General features: G+C 43.2%; 1 protein-coding gene across 18 annotated transcripts in view; it reads left to right on the plus strand.

Moving 5' to 3' along the window:
• The window catches only part of afdna (afadin, adherens junction formation factor a), a 100,523-nt gene that overhangs the window by 46,007 nt on the left and 28,366 nt on the right, over positions 1–26,150 (plus strand). For 11 of the 18 annotated variants that reach the window (XM_044049431.1, XM_044049416.1, XM_044049426.1 and 8 more), the window contains 13 exons: positions 369–619; positions 4,084–4,156; positions 5,577–5,647; positions 5,748–5,815; positions 6,471–6,676; positions 10,039–10,059; positions 12,993–13,138; positions 13,653–13,747; positions 13,934–14,199; positions 14,867–15,010; positions 15,434–15,632; positions 16,831–16,937; positions 20,427–20,507. In XM_044049431.1, the coding sequence (XP_043905366.1) occupies positions 369–619; positions 4,084–4,156; positions 5,577–5,647; positions 5,748–5,815; positions 6,471–6,676; positions 10,039–10,059; positions 12,993–13,138; positions 13,653–13,747; positions 13,934–14,199; positions 14,867–15,010; positions 15,434–15,632; positions 16,831–16,937; positions 20,427–20,507 (1,728 nt within the window). The remainder of the gene's footprint in view (positions 1–368; positions 620–4,083; positions 4,157–5,576; positions 5,648–5,747; positions 5,816–6,470; positions 6,677–10,038; positions 10,060–12,992; positions 13,139–13,652; positions 13,748–13,933; positions 14,200–14,866; positions 15,011–15,433; positions 15,633–16,830; positions 16,938–20,426; positions 20,508–26,150) is intronic. The other 7 variants (XM_044049417.1, XM_044049424.1, XM_044049428.1 and 4 more) reach the window with 3 other exon arrangements.

The following is a 26,150-nucleotide window of genomic DNA, read 5'->3' on the forward strand; positions in this document are numbered from 1 at the left end:
TTATATTACTTCTTCTACTTCTACTATTTCTACTTCTTTGGACTTTCGCCATGAGGCATCATCTTCCTCCGTCTTGGACGTCCATGAAAAGTTCCAGAAAAAAACCCTGTCATTTAGCAGTCAAACAAAAAATAATGCATCTTTTCCCCACCCGCCCCTGCACTGCTGGCGTATACGCACAAACGCTCCCTCAGTCAGGTCTTATAGATTTGCTTGAACAGAGCCTGTTTATAAATTACACACTGCAGCTTTAACACATGTGTTTAAACTGATGTGATTTCACTGACGGCAGCTTTAACGTCGCACTAAATGTTATTTATTTGTGAAAACTCTTGTCGTTGTTGTTGTTGTCGTTGTTGCGTGTGCAGCTGCTAGGTCCAGGGATCCTTCCCCACCACTGTAACCTGATGCACAGCGAGGGCATGGTGACGGTGACGCCGCACGGCCCCGACGCCGACACCTTCGTCGACGGCCAGCGGATCGCCGAGACGACGGTGCTGCGCCCGGGCTCCACCCTCCAGTTTGGCTCTGCCCACGTGTTCAAGTTCGTAGACCCGATGTTCGACCAGGGCGGCAAGAGGGAGCCGGCGGCCATGATGAGGAGCCGACACAAGTCCGGGTGAGTCAGACCTCTTTTTTGTCTCTTCATGTTTCTCCTCCAGAGACCGAGGGTTTTTCTCTCTGTAGAAAAAGGGAGGAGAGGGTGAGGTTTGCAGTTGGCAGGCGGAGTAAAAGATGAAGGAGGGAGGGAGGGATGAAATGAGAGGAGAGCAAAGAGAGCGGAGGTCTAGGGTTGTGGCAGACGAGCCGCCCTCTAATCCGATCAACATGGTGTTGGGTGTGGCCTCCTGCCGTCGTTTCACACACACACACACACACACACACACACAAGAGGAGAGAGACTCGGCAGATAAACGAGAGAAATGAAAAGTACGTGAGAACTTCAGGAGAAAATTGAAATGGACTGGACCTGTGATGATTCAATGGATGACTAATGACGGAAAAGGAGGGAGGTGTTTGTGTTTAAGTGAGTGAGTGAGTGAATGAGCTTTAATTCGCTGCTGTTTGTTTCTACGACTGGATAAACAGGTTTGACCAAATGCTTTTAAAGTCTAAATTTCAAGTCATTTTACTTTGTGATGTTTTCTGCAACTGAAACTATGTGTAAAACATTTCTGCGTCAGAATAGGAATAAAAAAAAGCACCGAGTGACTTAAATTTATATTAGATAAATAATTTTGTACTTTTTGTAGTAGTTTAATACCAGTTTGATCAACACCAAGTGGTTTAAATAAGAAACTGTGTTTGATTTGTCTCTAATTCAATAAATTGTTTGACATTATGACAGTGACTGTAACAAAGTAGAGCCAGACTGTCCTTCTCAGGACCTGGAATAGCAAATTTAACATTTACTGAGCATTGGAGCTACATGTTTCAGGTCTACTCCTCTTGTATGCTGTTAGTCGGACTAACTAATGCTCTTCATAGTCCGATTACTCCTGCATTTGTACTATTAGTCGGATTAACATACTAATTCACTGCTATGTGTTGGTTATTATCTGCTTGCCAAGCAACGAAATTTCGTTGCCAGTTGTCACTGCTGTGTTTTCTGTGCAATGACAAATAAAAGGAAGTCTAAGTATAAGTCTATACCTGGATAACGCTTTTCATAGTCCGATTATTCCTGCATGTATACTCTTAGTCGGACTAACATATCTTGGTAGTGTGGTTCATAGTCCGATTACTCCTGCATGTATACTCTTAGTCGGACTCGAGTCAGACTTGGCGTTCTGTGCATGCACCAAAATAGCCTCACCAGGTTTTGACCCAGAATTAGAAGGAGACGACGTATAAACTGGCGGCATATTTCTTCGGACAACAGGACAACTGCAAGAGCTGTGCTCCATCTAGTTTTTATCACGGTTAGCACGTACAACAGGTGCGAAACATATAGCACCACAGTACGGTCCATCTCGCAGAAATACACAGTCTATACATTGTTTTTCTTCTCCGCATTTACACTCAGACTCTGCAAGTTGTCCAATTGCCTGTCTTAGTCAGACTATGGCCTTAGCCTGATTAGACTGTACTTGTAAACGTACTGCGTGTCTTTGAGGAGCTGCTGCACCTCACGTAGCTGCAGACTCTCAGTCACAGAGGCTGTCAGTAGTTGAGTTGGTACAAAGTTGGATGACAACTCTGCTGAGTGACATTCACCTCATGTGTCCTCTTAGTCTCTTTATTTATTGTCCTCTCAGCCTGGAATCTGACATCTTTTTTCTTCTTAATCAGAGTCAAACTTCTGTCGAGCTGAGCTGGTGGTGACGACACATCACACGCGATGTTTCTGACTTTTAAAAGCCACAGTTTTGGCATTAAAAACAAAAGTCTGAGCTTTTTGATTTGGCGGTTGAACGGATGATCGTGAAGCCAATGAGAGTTCAGAGCATTAATCTGCTCCCTCTCCCAGCTTAGTTTGGACCGTCACCAACGTTTAATGAGAAAAACAACCCGGGGAATCTGGAAGGACACGCATAATCTGTGCCTCTGTTTACTGTCATCCCTTATTTTTCTTTTTAAATTTAAGGAGACGTGATTCTAAAAAAAAAAAAACAACACTCAAAGAAACTCAGAAATTCAAAATAAATGCTATGGACGAGACGAGCTCACAGCGACCAACCAGCTGTGGATGAATAATGTTTACGCATCTTTGGATTAACATAGAAGAATGAAGATGAGAACAGAGGGAAAACTACCAAGGGTTGTAAAGAGACTGAGGAGCTGAGAAAGCAGGAGAACGTTGAACTGTGATGAAGAACTTCAAAAAGAAGATTTATGGTTCCATTTAGATCAGAGGTTGGACATCACCTCCAACGTTCCTTTCGAGGAGTTGTGAAAACACGGATGCAAACGTATAAAATCTTACAAGAACAAAACGCAACAGCACAAATAAAGACAATAGAACAACATTTAAGTTTCATTAAGAATAAATGTCTCTGTGCTCAGAGGAAGTTTCAGGTCGGATAGAGAATTTCAAGTGTAATTTTCAGGTCATGGAGGTCATTCAGTGCTGTTCTGGTGGTTTTGCTGCACGCCTTCACAATTCCCTGTAAGCCATCTTTTTTTGTTTTTGTCTGTTTTTAAGAGAAAGCGACTCGTGGCAGCAGATGAGGCAAAAAAAACAAGACGTAAAAAATTTGAAGCTTATGATAAAAATACAACAATTTTTACTGCTTTTTTGACTTTTGACAGTCTGGTTGAGTTTGTGAGTTTGTGCTGTGGTCAAAGGAAGGCCAGCCCTCAACTTGGAAATCACGAATTTCGACACAAACTGGAACGTACCTTTAGCTGCACGTTGTTTGACTCACTTTTCCGTCGATCCGAGATATTTTACTTAGAATATCTCGTTCCACTTTTATTTTGAAATTCTGTGAAACAAATATTGTTCTTACGATGCCATGAGGAGCTCATTTTAAGCTCATATCACCCACTTTTACTCAACAGGGGAGAGTTTTACTTTTTCTTTTGGTCATTTGAGTTTGACTCTGTTAATGGTTGAGCCCACTTCTCCTCCTCTTCCTCCTCTTCCTGCTGGTGATCGTTTACGTGACGATAATGATGTTTTCTGTCAATGATGGAGCACAGATGCTCTGTAGCTCAGTGCTGCTGTTGTTCTGTGTGTTTGACATCGATGTCCTCCTGTCACATGGGGCGTTAAAGCAGACGCCCGGCTTCGAAACAACGGTTGTCACTTTTAATTACTGTCTCACACACACACACACACACACACATGCACACACATGCACACACACTCTGCTGTTCGCTCACTTCTGTCAGGAAGAACTCCTGCCTGACGTCTCTAATTATGCTGTTATGTAAGCGTGCGTTTGTGTTTATACAGCAAACGATCCGTCTGCTTGTATTAGAAATGACATTACTGCTTCTCTGACAGGAGCTCGCTCTCTCTCTCTCCCTCTCCCCCTCTCTCGCTCTCTCTCTCTCTCCCTCCCTCTTCCTGAGAATCTGATAAGTGTGTGTGTGTGAAAACAGTTCCGTCCTCTAACAGTCGGCGTGTCCTTTCAGCAGCAGCGTACCTGAAACCACCTTCGACCTTCAAGGAGACGTCCACAGTGGAGCTGCCCTGCCCACCAGCAAGGTAACGCACACACACGCACACACACACATACACACCCAGGCCACTAACATCCAAGAAATTCAAGTGAAAATGAAGGTGTGACTTAAAGAGAGAGACGCTCGCTTCATCTTGGTATTTACATTAGATTAATATTATTTCTTTTTTCTACATCATAACCTCTGTGTAAAAATGTGTGATTCACCGCTCAGAGTTTGCTCTCGCTCTCCGCGTTCAGTAAACAGCCCGGGTTCCCACGTTGCAAAAATGTTTTCAAGGCCTGGAAAAAAGGTTTTTGAATGAAGTGAGAGAGGAGCAGCTTGGTCCTGACCGAGCATCTGAGAAAGACTCTGATATTATATACGTTTTTTTTTCTGTCGTCTAAGTTCATACAGTAGTTGTTTAAACACGACATGAAAGCCGTTTAAACCGTTTTAGTTCTGGAATCAATACTGATCTGATTAAGTGACTCTTATAATAAGTTAAGATAAGTGTTTTCTATATTTACTTACTAAAAACAGATACAGTAGATTTGGAGAATCACAAGTTCATAAAAAAACAACAAAAAAAACTAACAAGGGGAAAATAACAGTTTAATCTGCTTTTTTTAATTGCTTTCTTAATGAATCAATGTATGTTTTTTATCCACATGTACGTGTTGCTTTCTATATTAATTACATTATGAACATATTTCTAATATTAAATGATTCAAAATATTCCTTTGTGCGACTGAAACATGCGGTGACTTCTTGCTCATTCGTGTCTGTTTGTTATACTTTAAACCTAATGTGTGTTCACTTTTGTGCACTACCATTTTATTGAAGTATTAAGTATAAAAATTACGAAAATCAAAGCAGAAACTACAGAAATTTCCTACATTCTCTGGTAAATAACGTACGACGTAAACGGTTGAAATAGAGACACACACACACGTATGGAGAGCACAGATCAAAGATGGACGAGTTTAAAGATATCAGAGGAAGAAGAACAAAGGAAAAAAGAACAACAGAGAAGGAGGAGGAGGAGCCGACAAGCGAGCAACGAGGAAATGATGGAAACAACAACTATGATAAAACACTACACTTTTAAGCAGCTTAAAATGGTGATGTCAAAGAATCCGCTGCTTTATCTCCTCAGCAAGGTACGCACACAAAAGTCTGAGGCTTTAATACGTTTAAAATCATAAAACCTTATGTTGAAAAAGTGATTCCAAAAAAAACGCCACTTTCATCCTCCCACGCAGATTTTTGGAGCTGTATTTCTAGCGTTTGAATTATGTAACTGTTATAAACGTACACATTAAAGTGTGACTGAAGACCTCGTCTGACAGTAGTCATTATGCTGTTTGTGCCGTTTCTCCGGCTAAAATTACCTCTCGTGTGCAGTGAACAGTAAAAAAAAACCCAACAAAAATCATGTGTGTGTTTGTGTGTCTTCTGTTCAGAGCTCAGGAAAACTGGAGATGGAGAGAGGAATGGTCAAACCCATGATCAGAGGAGAGCAGCAGGACAACAGGTCAGACACACACACACACACACGCTCGTCCTCTTCTTCCTCCAGCATGTCCTCGTCTTTCTTCTCGTCCTCACGGTGTTCTATTGCGTCTCTCATAAAGGTCTCAGGACAGCTCAGCCGACAGGACAGAGATGACCCTTCCAGCCAGCATCGAGTTCAGAGAAAACTGTGAGTATCGATCATTATTTTCTCTTCTGAGTCTGTGACCCAGTTAACGACCTGGAAACTAAACTATCGAACCCAGGGGTTCTGCTGCACAAAAACATGCGTCGAGTTAGATTTTCAACCTTCAAATAATCCGTGCATCTCCTGCTTGGGCACTTATTAAACTTGGAGGGTTCCTGCCGGTCCTTGAAATCCTTGAAAGTATGTGAATTAGACACTTGAAACTGTGTTTTTATTGTGAAAAATGAACGTAAATCACTCTCGGTGTCTTTAATACGTCTTCTAAATGTTGGGTGTTTTGATGTGTTTGATGGAACCTGACGTTTCACACGTCCTCCTCTTGTTGCTCCAGGCTCTCTGAATCGGTTCCTGTGTCTCGGTAACACCTGTGTTTGTTGACTGTCTTGTGCTCTGGGCGTTAATGTGTCTCTGTGTGTGTCTGTGTGTGTATTTGTTATTGTATGATGAGTTCACGTGTGTTTGAACAGCCAAAGCAGCGTTTTCTGATCATTGTCATAGAGACATGACGGCAAAAAAAAAAAAAAACACACACTCAGAAGTCTCTGCGACCGCGGATGTGAAATGTGGACATTTTTTAACATTTTTGGCAATTTATGGACAATTTTGACTATTTCTGTGTGTTTTTCCTCCACCACAGCTGAAGATACCTTCCTGTCGGCCATCATCAACTACACCAACAGCTCCACGGTCCACTTCAAACTGTCGCCCACGTACGTGCTGTACATGGCCTGTCGCTACGTCCTGTCGCCGACGTACCGGCCGGACATGTCGCCGTCGGAGCGCACGCACAAGGTCATCGCCATCGTGAACAAGATGGTGAGCATGATGGAGGGCGTCATCCAGGTCAGTACTTTTTTAACGCTCTTTTTAACGTGTCGAGCCGCTCCTCCTCCTCCTGCTCCTCCTCCTGCACCACAGTGCTGCTTCTGTTTGTGTTGAAAATGTGCGTTTTTTGCTCCACCTTAACTGAAACCATACAACACGTGTGTAGCTGTGTTGTAAGTTTGTGTTTGCACGTTTGTTTTTATTGCAGCGTTCTCTCTCCACAGTCGCCTCCCTCTGTTGCCGGTCACACTTGACGTCTCTTTTGTTTGTTCTTCCCATTCGTGTTTTTGCTTCTTGTTTGTGAAGAGCGGTGCATCATCTGCATAGAGAGACACATTCATTTTACTCAAAATAGGCCGGGAAATGAGCGGAAACCATTTTATTTTAACTCAGTCACACATTGAACTTAAAAAGAAAGATTCTTTATCATATTAGGGATTTAAAATTAGTGATTTAACATCACTAAAGTTGATATAAATTACATTTTTGGGCATTTTTTGTCATGTTCATTTTCAATTTGCAGTCGTCTGTGACTCACAGCAACACATTTCTGTAACAAAGAAAACATGATTAATTGGGATTAACTTGGATTTAACTAGGCTCATATCAGACAAAGTTCTTCTTCTTCTGATAAATTCTGGCAGGCTTGTGCATTTAGAGTTTGAAGCCTGTAATCAAAAAATATATATATATATATTCTCATAAACTAATAATTTCAAAGAAATGTTTAAGAAATGTATCAAAAATTAATTTTTATGCAAATTATTTGAAAAATATACACATAGTTCTAAGGTTGTAAAAAATATATAAAAATACAATATTTGGTTTTTTTGAACGTTCTCTTTTAGTTAGTGTGGAAACCACGGTGCAACCACCAGGAGAACGTTTCCGTTTTTTGGTTCCCTCAACTCTTTGACCTAAACCTGAGGGAACGTTAGACTGCTGGACCTAACCCCAAGGGAACGTTAGACTCTTTGACCTAACCCTGCGGGAACGTTAGACTCCTGGACCTAACCCCAAGGGAACGTTAGACTCCTGTACCTATCCCCGAGGGAACGTTAGACTGCTGTCCCTATCCCTGAGGGAACGTTAGACTCCTGTACCTATCCCAGAGGCGTTAGACTGCTGTCCCTATCCCTGAGAGCGTTAGACTCCTGTACCTATCCGAGGGAACGTTAGACTGCTGTCCCTATCCCTGGGGAGCGTTAGACTCCTGCACCTAACCCCGCGGGCCTCCTGCCCTACCCTGAGGGAACATTAGACTCCTGGACCTAACCCAGAGGCGTTAGACTCCTGACCTAACTTGAGGAGCGTTAGCCTCCTGTACCTAACCCTGAGAACATTAGACTCCTGGAAGAGGGAGCAGACTCCTGGAGACGTTAGACTCCTGGACTAACCTGAGGGAACGTTAGACTCCTGGACCTAACCCCGAGGGAACGTTAGCCTCCTGTGCCTAAGTCTGCGGGAATGTTAGCCTCCTGTACCTAAGCCTGAAACTTTAGACTCCTGGGCTAACCCCAGAGCCTCCTGTACCTAACCCTGAGGAACATTACACTCCTGGACCTAACCCCAGAAGAGTCTGTTTAGACTCCTGGACCTAACCCCAGTTAGACTCCTGTCCCTATCCTGTTAGACTCTTTGACCCTAACCCTCTGGGGAGGCGTTAGACTCCTGGACCTAACCCCAAGGTTAGACTCCTGTACCTATCCCAGAGGAGCGTTAGACTGCTGTCCCTATCCTGAAGCGTTTGACTCCTCCTATCCCAGAGGAGCGTTAGACTCTTGACCTAACTCTTGGTTAGACTCCTGGACCTGCCCCAAGGGAAAGTTAGACTCTGTACCTATCCCAGAGCGTTAGACTGCTGTCCCTATCCCTGAGGAACGTTTGACTCCTGTACCTATCCCAGAGGCGTTAGACTGCTGTCCCTATCCCTGAGGCGTTAGACTCCTGTACCTATCCCCGAGGCGTTAGACTGCTGTCCCTATCCCTGAGGGAACGTTTGACTCCTGTACCTATCCCAGAGGGAACGTTAGACTGCTGTCCCTATCCCTGTGGGAACGTTAGACTCCTTTACCTAACCCTACGGGAACGTTAGCCTCCTGTGCCCTGAGGAACATTAGACTCCTGGACCTAACCCAGAGCGTTAGACTCCTGGACCTAACCCTGAGGGAACATTAGACTCCTGGACCTAACTTGAGGCGTTGCCTCCTGTGCCTAAGTCTGGGAGCGTTAGACTCCTGTACCTAAGCCTGGGGAACTTTAGACTCCTGGAGCTAACCCCGGGGCGTTAGCCTCCTGTACCCCAACCCTGAGGGAACATTGCACTCCTGGACCTAACCCTCCGGGGCGTTAGAGTCCTGGACATCAGAGGAACTTTAGACTCCTGGACATAACCCAGAGGAACTTTAGACTCCTGACTCCTTCTCCTGGACCTAACCCAGAGGGAACGTTAGACTCCTGTACCTAACCCTGAGGGAACGTTAGACTCCTTTACCTATCCCTGAGGGAACGTTAGACTCCTTTACCTATCCCTGAGGGAACGTTCCAGAAATGTTGGTTTGGTTGTGACTAACCTTAGGAGAACCTTCCAGAACCGTTCTTTAAACGTTGTGTTTTCGTAGGGTCGTCCCTTTTGGAATGAAAACAATCGTATCTCATGAGTCCCGGAAGGTGATATGTTGCCGTGTTAATATCCATAAGTCAAACAAGCGACAATGTGACGTCAACAGAATCAGTTTTTTCATCGAAGTCCCTCGACTCTCTCCTCGTCGTCAGACACCAAACGTGCAAAATCAGTCATTTTGTACGAAAATTTAAGAGTTCCTTTTAGTAGGAAACGGCAAAAAAGTTGGCGCATGATGCTTTTTATTACCCTTATTATTAACGCTGCATGTCCCCAATGAGACTAATTGTCCCTCCACACACAGGACAACGCCGCTGCTGTAACTGATGGCTGTGCAGTGTTTGACTTTCATTGGTACAAAACTACAAGCATGGTTTTCCTCTCTTTTCATTTGATGAGTCCAGCAGACAGACAGACAGACAGACAGACGTCCTATGTGACTAAAATGACGCGGTCGTGCCGTGTATGCAGAGACACGGACGATTAGTCTGCCTCAAACCTTGTAAATGTACCAAGCAATAAAAACTAGTAGTAGTAAAAAGCTGTGATAAATTGAACAGGCAAATGTTTTCTGTTTTTTCTGTCGACCTGCATCACTTTTGTTCTTGAACATGGCTTTACACTGTGAACCATGACGTGTGTGTGTGTGTGTTACATAGCTGTGTCCATACTGTAGCTGTTGACGTGTTTTCTCTCTGTCCTGTGAACGTGTCCTCCTCCTCCTCCTCCTCCTCCTTCCTCTTCTTCCTTCATCCAGGAGATCCGTGATGGGGATCAGGTAGGAGAGCACATTAGCACACCATGATACGGCTGCTGCAGACCCGTCTACCTCCTTCACTCACTCTCTTTCTCTACCTCTACCTCACTCTTTCTCTCTCTCTGTCTCTGTGTCATGGTTTTAGGGCGACGTGCATCAGATCACTAATGTAAATCATCATTTTGGCAAGATTTAACAGCTAATTTAAAACCTAAAATGAAAGTCATTCTGAGTGATAATTCCTACTGATTTTAGGGATGAAATAAAATGGAACTAAAGTGGCTCGTAACCCTGTCTTCCTCATATTTTGATAATCATCAATGTTGCACAAACGATGAATTAAAAACTTGAAAAATCTCTCCAAATATTCTTAGAATATCAAGGAATGTTTTAATTTAACCAGATGTTTATTGTCCCTGTGCAGTCTCACCATTTGTTTGGATGTTTTAAGCATTGTTGCATAGATACATCTTTATTTTTCTCCACGATTAGCCGTGAACATCGCACGATTACATTGATATCATGATTCTGTAAAAATGCATGGAAAGTCAATCGTATGACGATAAATCATGATTAATCATGATATCTATTTAAATTAAGAATATAAACAAATACTCCCCTGAAAGCTAAAATATGAGGGTCATGAGGAACATCCATTTGGAGCAAACCTTCTTTACGGGGACCCACTGTTTTTAAACGATCGCAATAAAAGAACTCATTTACAGCCATATCTGTGAACCATGGTGTCATTTTGAATTGGTAAACAAATCATTTCCAAGAGATGTTTTGATAAACTAAGTGAAACCTCATTTTTATGCATTTTATTTGAAAAAAAAAAAGATGCTCGTTGTGGAAAGGTTGAGGGACCCCAAAATAATCCCCTATGGCCTATTTGTGGGTCCGGACCCAGTGTTGCAAACAATTGACGATGTCACCTAAACCAAATCTCTCTCTCTCACTCTCTCTCTCTCTCTCTCTCTGTGCTTCCTTCATTGTTGTTGCTGCTGCTTGTTTTTTTCCTCACCTCTAACAGAAACGTTCAGACACGTTGACATTAACGCGTCTTTGCCCACAGCTGGAAAAACTAAGCAACAACAGCAACATCTACCACAAACTAATTCCATTCAGCTTCCTGCTGGAGCCGCCTGGTACTAAACAAACAAACAAACAAACAAACAGACAGAGCCAAACCAAAGCTGTCACTCTTTTCCATCATTGCTCCATCTTTAATCCTGGCATCCATTTTGTCTTCTTCTTCTTCTTTGCTTCTTCCTACTCAACAGTGTGGACGAGAGACGGGCGGCGTCCCTGCGTCCTCCTCCACCGCGCTCTGCTTCATTTGTCTGTTTGGACGTTGTTTTGTATTCACATCATCTGTGTTTTTATTCATGTCACCTTTTATTTTTTGGCTCCATCTCTTTTTATTATTCTCTGCCTGTTCTGAAAAAGATGTTTTGTTTTTTTTTAACGTTTTTCAAGGCGGGGATAGATGAGTGCAGGGGGGCGTGGACTTTGTGCCGCTCCTCCTTCTGTGATTGGTGGTGTTATTAACCAATCAGCTCCTCAGACACTGAGCTCTGGCCTCTGCTGTGATCTCAACACCAGAGAACTTTGACTTTCTTTAGACTGTGGACTGACGTGTAGTTGGGGATGTTTCGCCGATATTAACAGCGAGCTATGATAAGGTAGCTTCACCCGCTGGTTTGCGAACTTTCGTTTTTGAGTACTTGGCAGGTTTAAGTACTGAAATAATACGCATAATCCCACATTGCCTATATTTAGACCGATTTATACGCCGCGTTGTCGGGTATTTGGAAACAAATATTCACAAAGACATGAAATCTGCATTTGAGACCCAAATCGCGCTTTTCTGACGTTTAAAAATAACGTGAGAAGTGGTTTATTAGGGTCGCCCCCTGATGGCCACTCAAGAGAATACAGATTTCGGACACTTCCTCATTGGCTGCAGTTTTTATTTAGATGAGACGCGGGAAACTAACGCCGCTATTTATTCATGTATAGTATACGGCTCAGATAATTAGCTTTGCACATTTGAAAAGTTATATGAAAGTCTACGTCCTCTTAAAAAAGCAAACAATTTATTTAAAAAAATGCCACATTATTTCCTTAATTTGGACACTAACAGTAGCTGAGAACAATTAGATTAATCGTCAACTATTTTGATCATCGATTTTAGAGTTCATTCTATTAATTAAAACTAGTGTTTGGATTTTTCAGCTTCTTAAATGTGAATATTTTCTTCGCTCCGTGTTGGACATTTCAGGACATTAATACACATTTTCTAACATTTTATGGACCAAACTAATCAACGATTAATTGAGAAAATTATAGACAGATGAAACATTTATTAAAATAATATAATATAATATAATATCTGGACAGAAAACCACATGTACAGTAACTATATAAAAGTTCTAGATGTACTTTGCTGTGTTGCGTCGGTCGCTTGTCGTGTGAGAGTAAACCAGTCTACAGTCCAAATACATAAATGAAAAATAGAGCAGAGACGTGTGCTCTTGCTTTGAGGCAGACGCTGGTGTCTGGTGACCTGGTCACTGCAGTCGTGTGTGGGGGTGATAAAGCCGTGGTCACCGTCATCTTCCCTGCTCGTCAAACTGAAAATATCAAAACGTGTGTGGAAATGCTTATTTTTGAAGTGACGGTGATGATGATGGTGACCATTCTTCCTCCTGACACCTGGTTGGCTTAGAGGGAGGGAGGGAGGAAGGGGTGGGCGGGGCATGAGTCTATCCCTGAAGTAACAACTGCTCCTCTTGGCTGCCACTCAAACAGAAAACCCCACCCCCTCTCTCTCTGTTCAGCCTCTTCTTCACGCGGCTGCTCTAACACCGTCCTCTGTATTTGTTTTCTCTCTCTGTGTGTGTGTGTTTGTGTTTGTGTGTGTGTGCGCATGCGTGTTTGTGCGAGAACAGAAGCAGAAGAACATCGCAGGAGCGCTCGCCTTCTGGATGGCCAACGCCTCCGAGCTGCTCAACTTCATCAAGCAGGACCGCGACCTGAGTCGCGTCACGCTGGACGCTCAGGACATCCTCGCCCATCTGGTCCAGATGGCCTTCAAGTCAGTCTGAGTGTGGATGGGATGGAATATTATGGGATTTTAAGGGGGTTTTCTTCCATCGGGGAGTTATTCTGAGGGATTTTCAGTTGATTAAAGTGCCTGATCAGCAATGCAAAGCAATGAGAGCTCCCCTAGAGTTACCATGGCGAAACAAAAATAGCATTTCCACATACACATGAATGGGAAATGGTCCCATTCTCTGGAGCCTGACAGTGTCGTCATCCTTTAACGTAGAGACTTGGTTGAAACTTTAAACGCGTCACAAGACTCGGGACTTTTCTCACCTTAATCAACGTTTTGTTTCGTATTACGGTTTTTAAATAATCGCAGTTGAAGATTTTCAGATTTTATAATGAGTTTGTATTGCCTACACAGAAAATGAATTATTGATTAATCTGTTGATGGACAAACACATTTTTATCTTTGAGTTTCTGTATTAAAAAGATAGGTCAACACAAGTTTTACCTGTTTTGTTTGTATATTATTTTTAACGTGTTCTCATGTTTGCGTGCAGGTACCTGGTTCACTGTCTCCAGGGTGACCTGAATAATTACATGCCGGCTTTCCTGGACGACCCAGAGGAGCATAATCCACAAAGACCCAAGATAGGTAATTCAAAAAATAACAATCGACAGTTTCAGGAATTGTCGTCCTCTGAAACAAGAATCGACACAAACTTTCAATCGCAATCCTCAACTTTGACCAAATCAGTCTGTCCTTAAATAAACGCACACTTATTTTCTGAGCTTGTGAAAGAGTCACTAGACTCTGAGACATTTGTCTTGGCTTTCCCAGAGGACGTCCTCCACACCCTGACGGGCGCGATGTCGCTGCTGCGGCGGTGTCGCGTCAACGCCGCCCTGACCATCCAGCTCTTCTCGCAGCTCTTCCACTTCATCAACATGTGGCTGTTCAACAAGCTGGTGAAGGACAAGGACTCGGGCCTCTGCTGCCACTACTGGGGCGCCATCCTGCGGCAGCAGCTCAGCCACATCGAGGCGTGGGCCGAGAAGCAGGGGCTGGAGCTCGCCGCCGACTGCCACCTCAGCCGAATCGTACAGGTAACGCCGAGCTGTGGATTTAGTTTTATTAATCCGTTTTGTAGTTGACCGAACAATATTATGTCATCACCAGAGACTTTGAGGACCCGAGGGAGAAATGAATATTCAGTTTTACCAGTACCACCTTTGTTGTTGGCTGGAAACATACTGCCCTCTAGTGGAATTATCACTTAATAACCACCAAGTATGTGGACAGTGTCTGTCAGTGGGTACACAAGGATAAAAACTAACAAATACATAAAACAAGTGGATAAAATTTGACTTTTTCTTCGCTTTGTGAAGCGTTCACGCTCCTGCACCAAAGCCCATACAGAAAATCAGCATTTTTACACGACAGGAGAAGGGAGTTGTCCATCGACTGCTGACTCCTTTTTGTAAGTTCTAACATGGTATTTGGGGACTTTTGTGTTTGACGTCCTTCATTTGGATTTTCCTACGTGACACAAGCTTAGTAAACGAGGCAGCAGTAGACCAGCTGCTCCTGTCTCCCTGCAAGCTTAAAACGTCTATTTTCTCTATGGGCTTTGGTGTGGGAGAGCGTTGCAGTAATCCTATAGTGATTGTACTTGAAGATTGTGGTTTAGGTGAGAGATCTGTAAAATATCACCTAAAAACGTGGAACATGTCATATGAATGTCTTTGATGTGGCTCCATGTGTGTCTTCCAGGCCACCACGCTGCTGACCATGGACAAGTATTCCATGCAGGATGTGCAGAACATCCACAACACGTGCTTCAAGCTCAACTCTCTGCAGCTCCACGCCCTCATGACCAACTACCACTGTGCTCCAGACGAGCCTTACATCCCACCCGTGAGTCACACACACACACACACACACACATGCATGTTCGACATTCATGACTTGAGGGGACATTGCATTGACTTACATTCATTTCTTGGAGACTTACTCTAACCTTAACCACAATTACTACTGGCCTAATCCTAACCCTAACCCTAACCTAACCCTAACCTAACCTAACCTTAAAACATATCTTCACCTTAAAATGTAGTAATTTACGTTATGGGGACTTGCTTTTTGTCCCCACAAGGAGGACAAGTCCCCATAATGTGACTGTGTAAACAGGTTTAGGTCCCCACAACATTAGTAATACCTGGACACACACACACACACAGACGTTTATGTGACACTGTTTCTAAAGTGTAACCAGGACTGAAGCGTCACTGTGGATGTAAAGACCTGTGTGTGTGTGTGTGTGTGTGTGTGTTTGTGTAGGAGCTGATAGATCACGTGGTGGCCGTAGCAGAAAACACAGCAGATGAGCTGGCGAGGAGCGACGGGAGAGAGGTGCAGCTGGAGGAGGACCCGGACCTCCAGCTGCCCTTCCTCCTCCCCGAGGACGGCTACTCGTGCGACGTGGTGCGCAGTCTCCCCAACGGCCTGCAGGACTTCCTGGACCCCCTGCTGCAGAGAGGTGAGATCACAGAGTCATGAAAACACACTCTAGTTAGTGTTGATCAAGTTTAGGAAAAGAATAAAAGTACACTTTGAGCTCATAGTGTTGCTCTTATGCAGGAGTAACTGTCGTACTGCACAGTTCACTCTTCTTCCTCCTCCTCTGTGAGTTTAACAGCAGCTTACATCCATGATTGTTGCATCGCTGCCACCTTCAGTCTCATCCTCTCGTCTCCTCAGTCTCATCCTCTCCTCTCCTCAGTCTCATCCTCTCGTCTCCTCAGTCTCATCCTCTCGTCTCAGTCTCAGTCTCAGCTCAGGTCTCAGTCTCCTCAGTCTCTCTCATCTCATCCATGCTCTCAGTCTCATCTCTCTCCTCTGCTCAGTCTCATCCTCTGTCTCCTCAGTCTCTCTCCTCTCAGTCTCATCTCTCTCCTCCCTCTCTCCTCAGTCTCATCTCCTTCCTCTCCCTCTCTCTCAGTCTCATCCTCTCCTCTCTGCTCAGTCTCATCCTCTCCTCTCTCTCACTCAGTCTCATCCTCTCTCTCCTCAGTCTCTCTCCTCAGTCTCATCCTCTCTCTCTCCTTCCTCCCTCAGTCTCATCCTCTCCTCTCTCCTCAGTGCTCAGTCTCATCCTCTCCTCTCCTCAGTCTCATCCTCTCTCAGTCTCATCCTCTCCTCTCTCTCCTCCTCTCAGTCTCATCCTCTGTCTCAGTCTCATCCTCTCCTCTGCTCAGTCTCATCCTCTCCTCTCTGCTCAGTCTCATCCTCTCTCCTCAGTCTCATCCTCTCAGTCTCATCCTCTCTCCTCAGTCTCATCCTCTCTCCTCAGTCTCCTCTCTCAGTCTCATCTCTCTCTCCTCTCCTCAGTCTCATCCTCTCTCCTCAGTCTCATCCTCTCTCTCTCTCCTCTCCTCTCTCTCCTCAGTCTCATCTCTCTCTCTCTCCTCAATCTCATCCTCTTGTCTCAGTCTCCTCTCTCTCTCATCCTCTCGTCTCCTCAGTCTCATCCTCTCCTCTCCTCAGTCTCATCCTCTTCTTCCTTTTTTAATAGCAGAATCCAGAAAATTGGTTACTTCACTGATGTTATTTCATTGGGGGAAAGGTGCAGCGGTCGTTCTTCTTCACAGACACACAGACACACAGACACACACACAGACACACACACACACACACACACATGACTGTGTGTGACTGTGTGTGTTTTCTGTTACCAGGTTTCTGTCGGTTGACGCCACATCCTCGCTCCCCCGGTACCTGGACCGTGCACTTTGAAGGAGCCGACTGTGACAGCCACTTCTCTGCGGTTGACAACTCTGAGATGGTAGGACACGCACACACACACACAAACACACACACACACACACACACACGCACAGTGTGCAGGTTTCATAACGCTGACTCAGAAGAACTCAGAGTAGATGTGACGGCTGTGGAGACACAAACTGACTTTAGAACGACTTTAGGACACAAACCAAATCTGACTCTCTATTCTGTGTTGGTTTGAGTTAAAACTTGGTTAAAATAAAATATTGACACTTTAAATTAAATAAGATTTTATAAGTAACCTCAACCATAAAGCAGAAGTAAAGTAAAACATCCATGTACGTCTTGAGCTCACATGGATCCCATCAGCTTCAGCGTCACGTAAACTCCCCGTTCATTTTTGCAAGGATTCACATGTAAATTAAAGGGTATTTAAGGGGACTTAAGGGAAGAGTGAGTGAATGTTGTGGAAGAGTCTTGAAGAGAAAATGAAAAAAAGGTGAGTTTGAGACTAAAAAAGGTAAAATTCCTGAGCAGAAACGCAGCTGTGGCACCGACTGACATACTTTGACTATTTATAGAGAAACAGTTAAGCTGCTGCGTGTGTGTCTGTGCGTGTCTCTGTGTGTGTCTGTGTCTGCGTGTGTCTGCCTTTCACACTGAAAAGCTGTCAAGTTTTGAGACAAAAGCTGATTTCTGGGGTCAGTGGTTAAGTGTGTAACGTAAGGATGAAGAGTTCATGTGAAGTCCCTTAAGTGACCAATTACACTGTGTGTGTGTGTGTGGTCTCCTTGTTGGAAGGCGGTGATTACAGTGACTTCAGCAGGGGCAATTTACTCTTCATAACAACCTTCACAGATGCACTTCACACACACACACACACACACACTTGTTTCTATATCTTAGTGAGGACACATAATGCATTCCCGAGTCCAGAGTCCAGCCCTCGGTCAGATTCTGTCTGTCCCGCAGCTTTGGTTTTATAATGTATTATTTATGTCCAGGGACGGACTGGGACACAAAACCGGCCCCGGTCACGTGTCGTCCCCTTTGAGTCGCTTTGAAACCATAGTCCCGGGTGAATCATCCGTCCTGGTGGGTTGATTCCCTTTCTTTGTTTATTGTCCATTTGTGTCAAGATAAATAAACTGGTGATGTTTAGTTATTTGTAAACTTGTGTAGCGGTTAAAAATCCGACGTATGCGACGTATGTTATCATGTCTGACTCGGGATGTGAAAGAAAGGCAGAATTCTTTCTTGTCTTCACTCCTGTGTGACTTAGATTTGTTGACAAAAAAAACGAGAATTATAAAAAAGAAAGGAACGTAATTACAAAACAGTGCATTTTACTTTTACTGTTAAAAAAGGTTTGGACACTGCTACCATAGCCCCTTACCTTAACCACCACAACTAAGTGCCTTACCTTAACCCACTCTTAACCCTAACCCCTAAAACTAAGTCTTAACCCAGAAAAAGTGCTTTAAGGTCAAAATGTCCTCACAAAGATATGTTTTTATGTTTTGTGGAACCTTTCAATAGCTCCTTACCTTAACCCTTAAACCCCATTCTAGCCCTGAAACTTAGTCTCAACCCTGACCTCACACATATGTAAATACAAGCACGCACACACACACACACACACACACACACACTCTGGCTGCTTCCTCTGTAATGGGTCTGTTTATTCCTTCACTGTTTCATGACTGTAGTCTCGACATGATGCAGGCTCACTCACGCACACACACACACACACACACACACACACACACACACACACTGATGGATGGTGTGTGTTGAGGCAGGAGGAGGAGTTGAGACTAAACTGGTGCCTTTCACGCTTTGTTTTAGAATCATCTAAACACTCCATGAAGACAAACTTGATCTATTTCTTCTTCATGAGTACAGAAGCAGATGTCTACATAACATTTAAACAATAGTAATAATCCAGAACAATAAGAGAAAAGTGACACATTAAATGAATTGGTTAATAATAGTATGTGCTGTGTGACGGGCAGGATCAGCTCTGTTAGCCACATATGTCACATTTCTACCGATATCTCTTGTGTTTCTTGTCCAAACGACAAAGTCGGATTGTACGCACTGGTGAGCCAAATTTGAAGTCTGTCGAGTGAACCGCTGGACATTTATGGGATATAGATTTTCCTCTTCTGCCTAAATGTGGTTCAATTCTGTTCTGTACTTTTAAGAAAAATCCACACAACTTCGACATGAACGCTGTGCTTTGGTTTCTCCTAACGTTCAGAGTAACCATGGTGACGAAAGGTGCAAATAAATCCCAAGAATGATGATCAGAACCCAGCCTTCTTTAAACGACTAAGGAAACATCACCATTATTTCCTCGATTCTTCTAATTATTTCCTCTGATGTTTAAGACTGAGCAGCTGAGAAAACACACGCTGGAAAAGTGTCTAAATCTTTAGGTCGACGTGTAAGTCAAGTAGAATTTGTGGCCGCAGGCAGAAACCTGGACCGGTTTTATGATGGAAGACCACATATACTGTAAGCTGCAGAGAGCTTTAAACTAGAGTCTCCTCCTCCTCCTCCTCCTGATTTAACTTAATGCTTTGAGCTCCTCCACTCCTCACAGCGTGATGTATAGAATGTTCAACACAGAGACGAGGCTCACGTTCATGAGGAGCATTCAACTTCTCCTCCTTTTACTTCTAATTACTTCGATTTCTACCTTCTCTCCCGTCTTCTACTACGATTTAACTCCTACTTCTACTCCTTCTACTCCACAGTTGGACGTTCTTCATCATCTTCTTCCTCATTAGGAGACGTTCTGTGTTCAGTCTTTAAATCTGTACTTAAACTCTGACTCACTCTGAAATCCAAACGTCCACATGTGATCATCGCATGTCTCCTGTTATCTTCACGATTCAGAAGGAACACGTAAAGATAAAGAAGTAAACAATCGTGTTTGTTGTTGTGAGTCAGTGCGGAGTGGAGCCGCTGCAGTCACATGATCAGTGCGGTCGTGTTGTGTTCCATGTTTTCTTGTTTTGTTGTTGTAGCAGTCGTTGTCATGTGGTCGTTGTCGCTGTTCGGTTCTGGGCGTTCCTACTCTTTCTCTTTTTCTTTGTCTCGTTCTCTCTCTCCTCCCAGTCACCCTGCCCCTTCCCGTGTGTGTGTGTGTGTGTGTGTGTGTGTGTGTGTGTGTGTGTGTGTGTGTATATATACCGGCACGTGTGTGTGTGTGTGTGTGTGTGTGGCAGCCATGATGTGGTTTTTCATTCTTGACTCGGCTCCAGCCACAGGTTCTCTGTGGTCTCCCTTCTCCATCCATCCATCCCTCCTTCATTCCATCCCTCCCTGTTCTCACCCCTCCCTCTTTTCACTCCACGCGCTCTCATTGTCGGAGGGAACTCGCCAGACGACGGTCACCGCGTTTCCACCCTCCCCTCCCGTCTTCTTCACGCCGTTGTCCGTCAAACACACGCACATAAACACACACACACACACACACACACACAGGGTTTTCATCCTCACTCACTTTGCCTCTCCTGTCCCCCGTCTCTCGTTTCAGCCAATGAGGAAGGAGCCGGAGGTTGTCACGGTAACCCTGAAGAAGCACAACGGCATGGGCCTCAGCATCGTGGCCGCCAAGGTAAGACGAGTTTGGTGTTTTGTTTTTGTACTTGTGGCCAGTAGGGCCAGTAGTCGTCATGGAGACGGGAACACCTGGTCCTAATGAGGACCTTGTTAAGTTTAGGGCTAAAATGTGAATTGTGGTTATGGTATGGTAAGTAAGGGGTAACGCTTTGTTTTCAATGCAGAGTCTTAAGAAGAATAGTTGTCTAAACCTGTGTGTGTGTGTGAGAGAGACTATTTTTGACAGGAAATCCACAAAAACTTGGCTCTGTTGAACCGAGTGTGTTGGATTTCTGTGTGTGCGCCGTGTTAAAAATAGACGGCTGTCACTGTTGAGTCTGACAGCCGCCCGGAGACTAAACACGATGAGAACCCGGGGCGTCTGGTTTGTTTTATCCGCCGCGGCGAGCACGCAGGGTGGGCGCCGCACAGTAGATCAGCGTTTATTTCTTCACACACATACACACACGGCCCCTCATGTGTTCACATCAACACTCTTAACATTCAGGGGAGTCAGGAATGAGTGAGACGAAGATAAACTTAGTTTAAGATGGGATCATTCATTCATTTGCTGTTGTCAATCCCAGCTGAGGGTGAAAGGCGGGCGTCACACACCCTGGACCATTCACTCCTTCAGTGTCCAACTCACCTCTGCTTGTTTTTAGACCGTTACAATGTCGTTTACTTGTATATTTTTAGGAACATTTGGGGCAAAGCGTGTAAAATAAGCCCATATGTGCATAAGTGATGTTAAATGTAATAAAATATGTCTTATACTGTTTTATAACACGTACATTAAAGTAAATTAAAGCTGAAAAGCAACAACAACCTGACGTCGATGCAGCATCACCATTCTACTCAATCACAATCTGTTAAAACTCACGTTCACAGTTGGATGAGATGAAAGTAAAAACGCTTAAAAAAAAAAACATTATTAAGGATGTTGTTGTATATTATTGTTTTTTTTCTGCATTAAATAAATTGGAAAGCATTTTAGCAGATTGTGTAAAATCCTCTAGCAGGTCTGGATGTTTTTCCACTTTGACAAATACATTTCGCTCACAGGTCACATGGTTCTGTCGTACTGTTATTTAAATGAGCAGATGGACACACATTTATATTTTCATTGTTTTTCTCTCGGTACAAAACATGACGTTTGTTCCTCTTTCGCTGAAGCGGAACCAGTTTTTCTGCTGATGCTTTTAGGAGCTTTTTTTCTGTCAGGACCAGTAGTCGTCATGGAGACCAGAAACCTGGTCCTAATGAGGCAGAAGCTCATTGTCGGACATCCCGGAGAGTGTGTGTGTCTATGGGTCGCATCTTCAGGCTTTGTCGCTGACTCAAAGTCATGATTAATTTTACATCGCATATTTAATGTAAAATATTTCTTTCTTTTTTGTTCATAAAAACGAGCCAAGCGAAACTTTGAGTACTCGTTTGCTCAGGTGTGTTTCTAAAGTTGATGGAAAGTAAAAGAAAAATATAGAATTTCATCAGATTTTCTGTCGGTTGTGCTGAAAGAAAAGGATATAAGACACTCTGTATTACACGTACATGGATATTCATAGTGAAAAGTGCCGGATCCAGGATCCAAACTAAGAAACTACCATGTGCCACATGAACAGGTGAATTCATCAGTGAAACCACACCCACTGTGAAGGTTTTACTTTTACTTTGTATTATCTGGTTATGGTTGAATGCATTTTGTGTAGTCTGTTCAAATGAATGGAAGTCAGTGCTGTTCCTACACACACACACACACACACACAGCACTGACTTCTGTTCAAACAGTGGGAAGGCAGGAAGGAAGGGAGTAAGGATGTACTGAGGAAACCTTGTTGCTCTGTTTACTTTCAAACTTGTGTAGACGTCGTGCAAGGAGGAGAGCGGGTGGTAACGCTTGTGTGTGTGTGTGTGTGTGCTGTGTGTGTAACTGTGTGTGTGTGCGTGGGATGGGTAAAGGCAGGTAGAGGATTTTGTCCAACAGCTGGTTGAACTCTGGAGAACTGGCCCGAGCTCTGTCTTGTTATATAACTGTGTGTGTGTGTGAGCTGTATATGGGTGTGTGTGTCAGTGTCAGTGTGTGTGTGTGTGTGGTATTTGCTTGGTGGAGCTTCAGTAGTAGCAGCAGCAGCAGCAGCAGCAGCAGCTCCACCTCAGAGCGAGCAGCCGGTGTCTCTGCCGTCACAAACTCTGGATTATCGGGAGCGCGTGGAGGAATTTTACTCCACATTTGGGAACATTGAAGGAAACTTACTGCCACTTTTACTGAAACTTACACAGCTCTCTTTCAACTCACAAACCGCTCTTTAAAAATGAACTTGACTGTTTTTTCCACCCTTAAAAGAGTTGGAACACTGATGTTGAGCTGAATGGATCGCAGCCGGACCGCGCTGCTGTAAACTCTGTGGACTTGTTGCTGCATGTTGACAGGTTGAATCTCGCCGTCTGTCTGGGATAAAAGCGCGTGTGTGTGTGTGTGTGTCGGTCTGAAGTGAAGTGGTCTGGACTGTAACGAGCTGCTGCAGCATGTGGTTTTCTGTGGTGGGCAGGAGAGACCAGGTAACTGTGCTTTTCCCTCCGCTTTACGGCTCAAATACTTTGGATTTATATATCGGAAAGTCATGTTTCCAACATATTGAAATTGTGACTTTTTAAGTCGAGCCTCAGCTCAGTCTTTGCTTTTGTTTATTATTATTTAAATCAAGACGCAGTATGATAGCACATGAGATTATCAAAGATCCAAAAATTAGACTTTCATTTAACGATGAGATGTGTGTATTGTTTTTTTGTATTTAAATCAGCACAGATCATAGAGCAATGGGAAAATAAAACTTGGATGAACTTAAACCTAAACAACCTATTGTCCAGTTTATTAAATCTATGTATGAATGAGGTAAACTTTTTAAAACAACCTCAGTCAAACAAAGCGCTGCGCAAAGTATACTAACTGAAACTATACGCAGAGATAAATAATAAAAACGGTTACATAAGTATAAAATACTTATTGTTTAGAAAATAAAATTATATTATTAAAGAGCAAAAAATTTATAAAAATCTACACTACAACAATAGAACACAAATATTTTCAAACGTCACAAACGTTGGAAAATAGGATGGATGTTAATCCAGGAGAGCTAATCTGCTTTCACTTGAGACGGGCATTTCCAGCAAGAATGCTGTTCCGATATTCAGTGGTATTTTCCGTTGAATATTCAAACAATAACGAGATGCGTTCAAGAAACACTGTACATTTGGTAATAGATGCACCACAAATTAGGTGGACACTGGGGTAAAAAAAAAAAAGGTTTTATAAACATATTATTCTACATAAAAACATTTTACTGAACAGCCTTTTGTCACACACATCGGATTATGTGTATATTTAATTCAATGTTGGCTGTAATACATTTATACATAATATAAAAACCGTCCAATCCAACTTTATTTATAAAGCACTTAAAAACAATAAAATACCATAGACAGTATTTTATTCAACATAACCTAATGTATTATGTTAATTATTATCACAGTAGTGTTTGATGTTTCTGACAATAGTGGTAACAAAACAACACACACAGACGCTGTGTTTACTTGGAGAGGAGGTCATGGAGGTCATGGCCCCCGGGCCACGAGTTTGAAGCCTCTGCTTTATTCAGAAGCTCTTGCAAAAAGGAGCATGTGGATCATACATGGAGTGTGTGTGTCATAGTGGAGGGAGCTGTGTGTGTGTGTGTGTGTGTGTGTGTGTGTGTGTGTGTGTGAGAGAGATGACCGTCTGCTCTGTCACTGTTTGCTGTTTGTTTTCAGGGACGTTCTGCTAATGTTTAAACTTAGACACACAGATAGTAGAAGTTTGGGCATCGTGTTTTTTTACCTTTCAGTCTATAGGTATAAAATTAAAAGCTTAAAGTCATACTTGAGTTAAAGTATCTTACCAAAAAACAGGACTTTGGTAGAAGTTGAAGTCACTTTTTTGTAATATTACTTAAGTAAAATTCTTAAAAATAACGAGCCATGGTGGCTCAGTGGTAGGACAAGTTGTCTTTCAACTTGAAGGTTGGGGGTTAAATTCCTGGCTCTGCTCGTCTACATGTGTCCTTGAGCAAAGACAATTAACCCCATGTTGCAGCATGTGAATGGATGAAAACTGTAGTGTAAAGCAGCTATTTATCCATATAAAACAAACTGACCACCTTCAGGTCTGGGGTAAGGTAAATATCGTCCTAGGTAAGGTAGATATCGTCCTAGGTAAGGTAGATATCGTCCTAGGTAAGGTAGATATCATACTAGGTAAGGTAACTATCGTCCTAGGTAAGGTAGATATCGTTCTATGTAAGGTAGATATCGTCCTAGGTAAGGTAGATATCGTCCGAGGTAAGGTAACTATCGTAGGGTAAGGTAGATAAGGTAAGGTAAATATCGTCCTAGGTAAGGTAGATATCGTCCTAGGTAAGGTAGATATCGTCCTAGGTAAGGTAGATATCATACTAGGTAAGGTAACTATCGTCCTAGGTAAGGTAGATATCGTTCTATGTAAGGTAGATATCGTCCTAGGTAAGGTAGATATCGTCCGAGGTAAGGTAACTATCGTCCTAGGTAAGATAAATATCGACTCAGACTCATTCAGTTTTTATGTCATGTTCTGTTTGTTCTGTGTTCAAAGCAAACAAAGAAAAGCAGCTCTTCTTGTTTGATAAGAATAAAACCTGGAGTTACGTTATCATGAGTGTGACCTCATGTGGTGAGAAAACCTGTTTAAAAATAGGAGCAGCAGCAGTAGTGTTGTTGTTGTTTAAACCAGTTTAACAAAGCAAAGGGTTTGAGAAATGTTTATTGTGTTTTTTTCCCCTCTCTGGATTCAAATGAATTGAATAGTGCAGGTTTGTGTGTGTGTGTGTGTTTGTTTTTGTGGTATTGTGTGTTTCTTTTCCTCCGGCCAGCTCGCAGCTGGACTTGAGGAAACTCTCTGCCTCCCTCCCTCCCTCCCTCCCTCCCTCCTCCTCCTAAACCAAAGTCCATTTTAAAATCAGTCAATTTTCTTTTGTATCATCTCGTTTAATTTAAATTCTGTACAGTCGAAGCTGCAGTGAATAAAACGTAATTTCTCTCGCCTAATTGCGACATTGTGGACATTTCCACTTGAACTAATGTGGATTTCAGCCTTGTATTTGACACATTATTGTACACGTGAATGAGTTAAAGGTCTTGAAATGAAAAATATGGACAATAGGATAAATTCCTCAGGTCAGGAAAGTTTGCCTTGTGTGTGTTTGAAGTATTGATTGTGTTTGAGTTGCTGTAAAAAGAGTCAAACTGGAGGTGCAACAATCGTATGAAAGAGTGCAGCCACCGCGAGCGCTAGGACAATGGGAGGATGTTCCTGCACACACACACACACACACACACACACACACACACACACACACACACACACACACACACACACACACACAGGGTTTTCCTGTAAAGCTGCAGGGCGGGAGGTGTTTACGACGTGAAGAGAAACTTTTGTACATCTTGCCGTTTGCTTGTATCTCTCTCTGTGATGGGACTGAGATTTTTTTTTTGGCAGGTCAGTGTAGGAAAATCAGCGACATGCTTATAAAGGAAATGGACGAACGTGCACTTTATTCCTTTATCCTATGTGACACACACA

The sequence above is a fragment of the Solea senegalensis genome, linkage group LG17 (genome assembly GCF_019176455.1).
Source record: "Solea senegalensis isolate Sse05_10M linkage group LG17, IFAPA_SoseM_1, whole genome shotgun sequence".
NCBI lineage: Eukaryota > Metazoa > Chordata > Actinopteri > Pleuronectiformes > Soleidae > Solea > Solea senegalensis.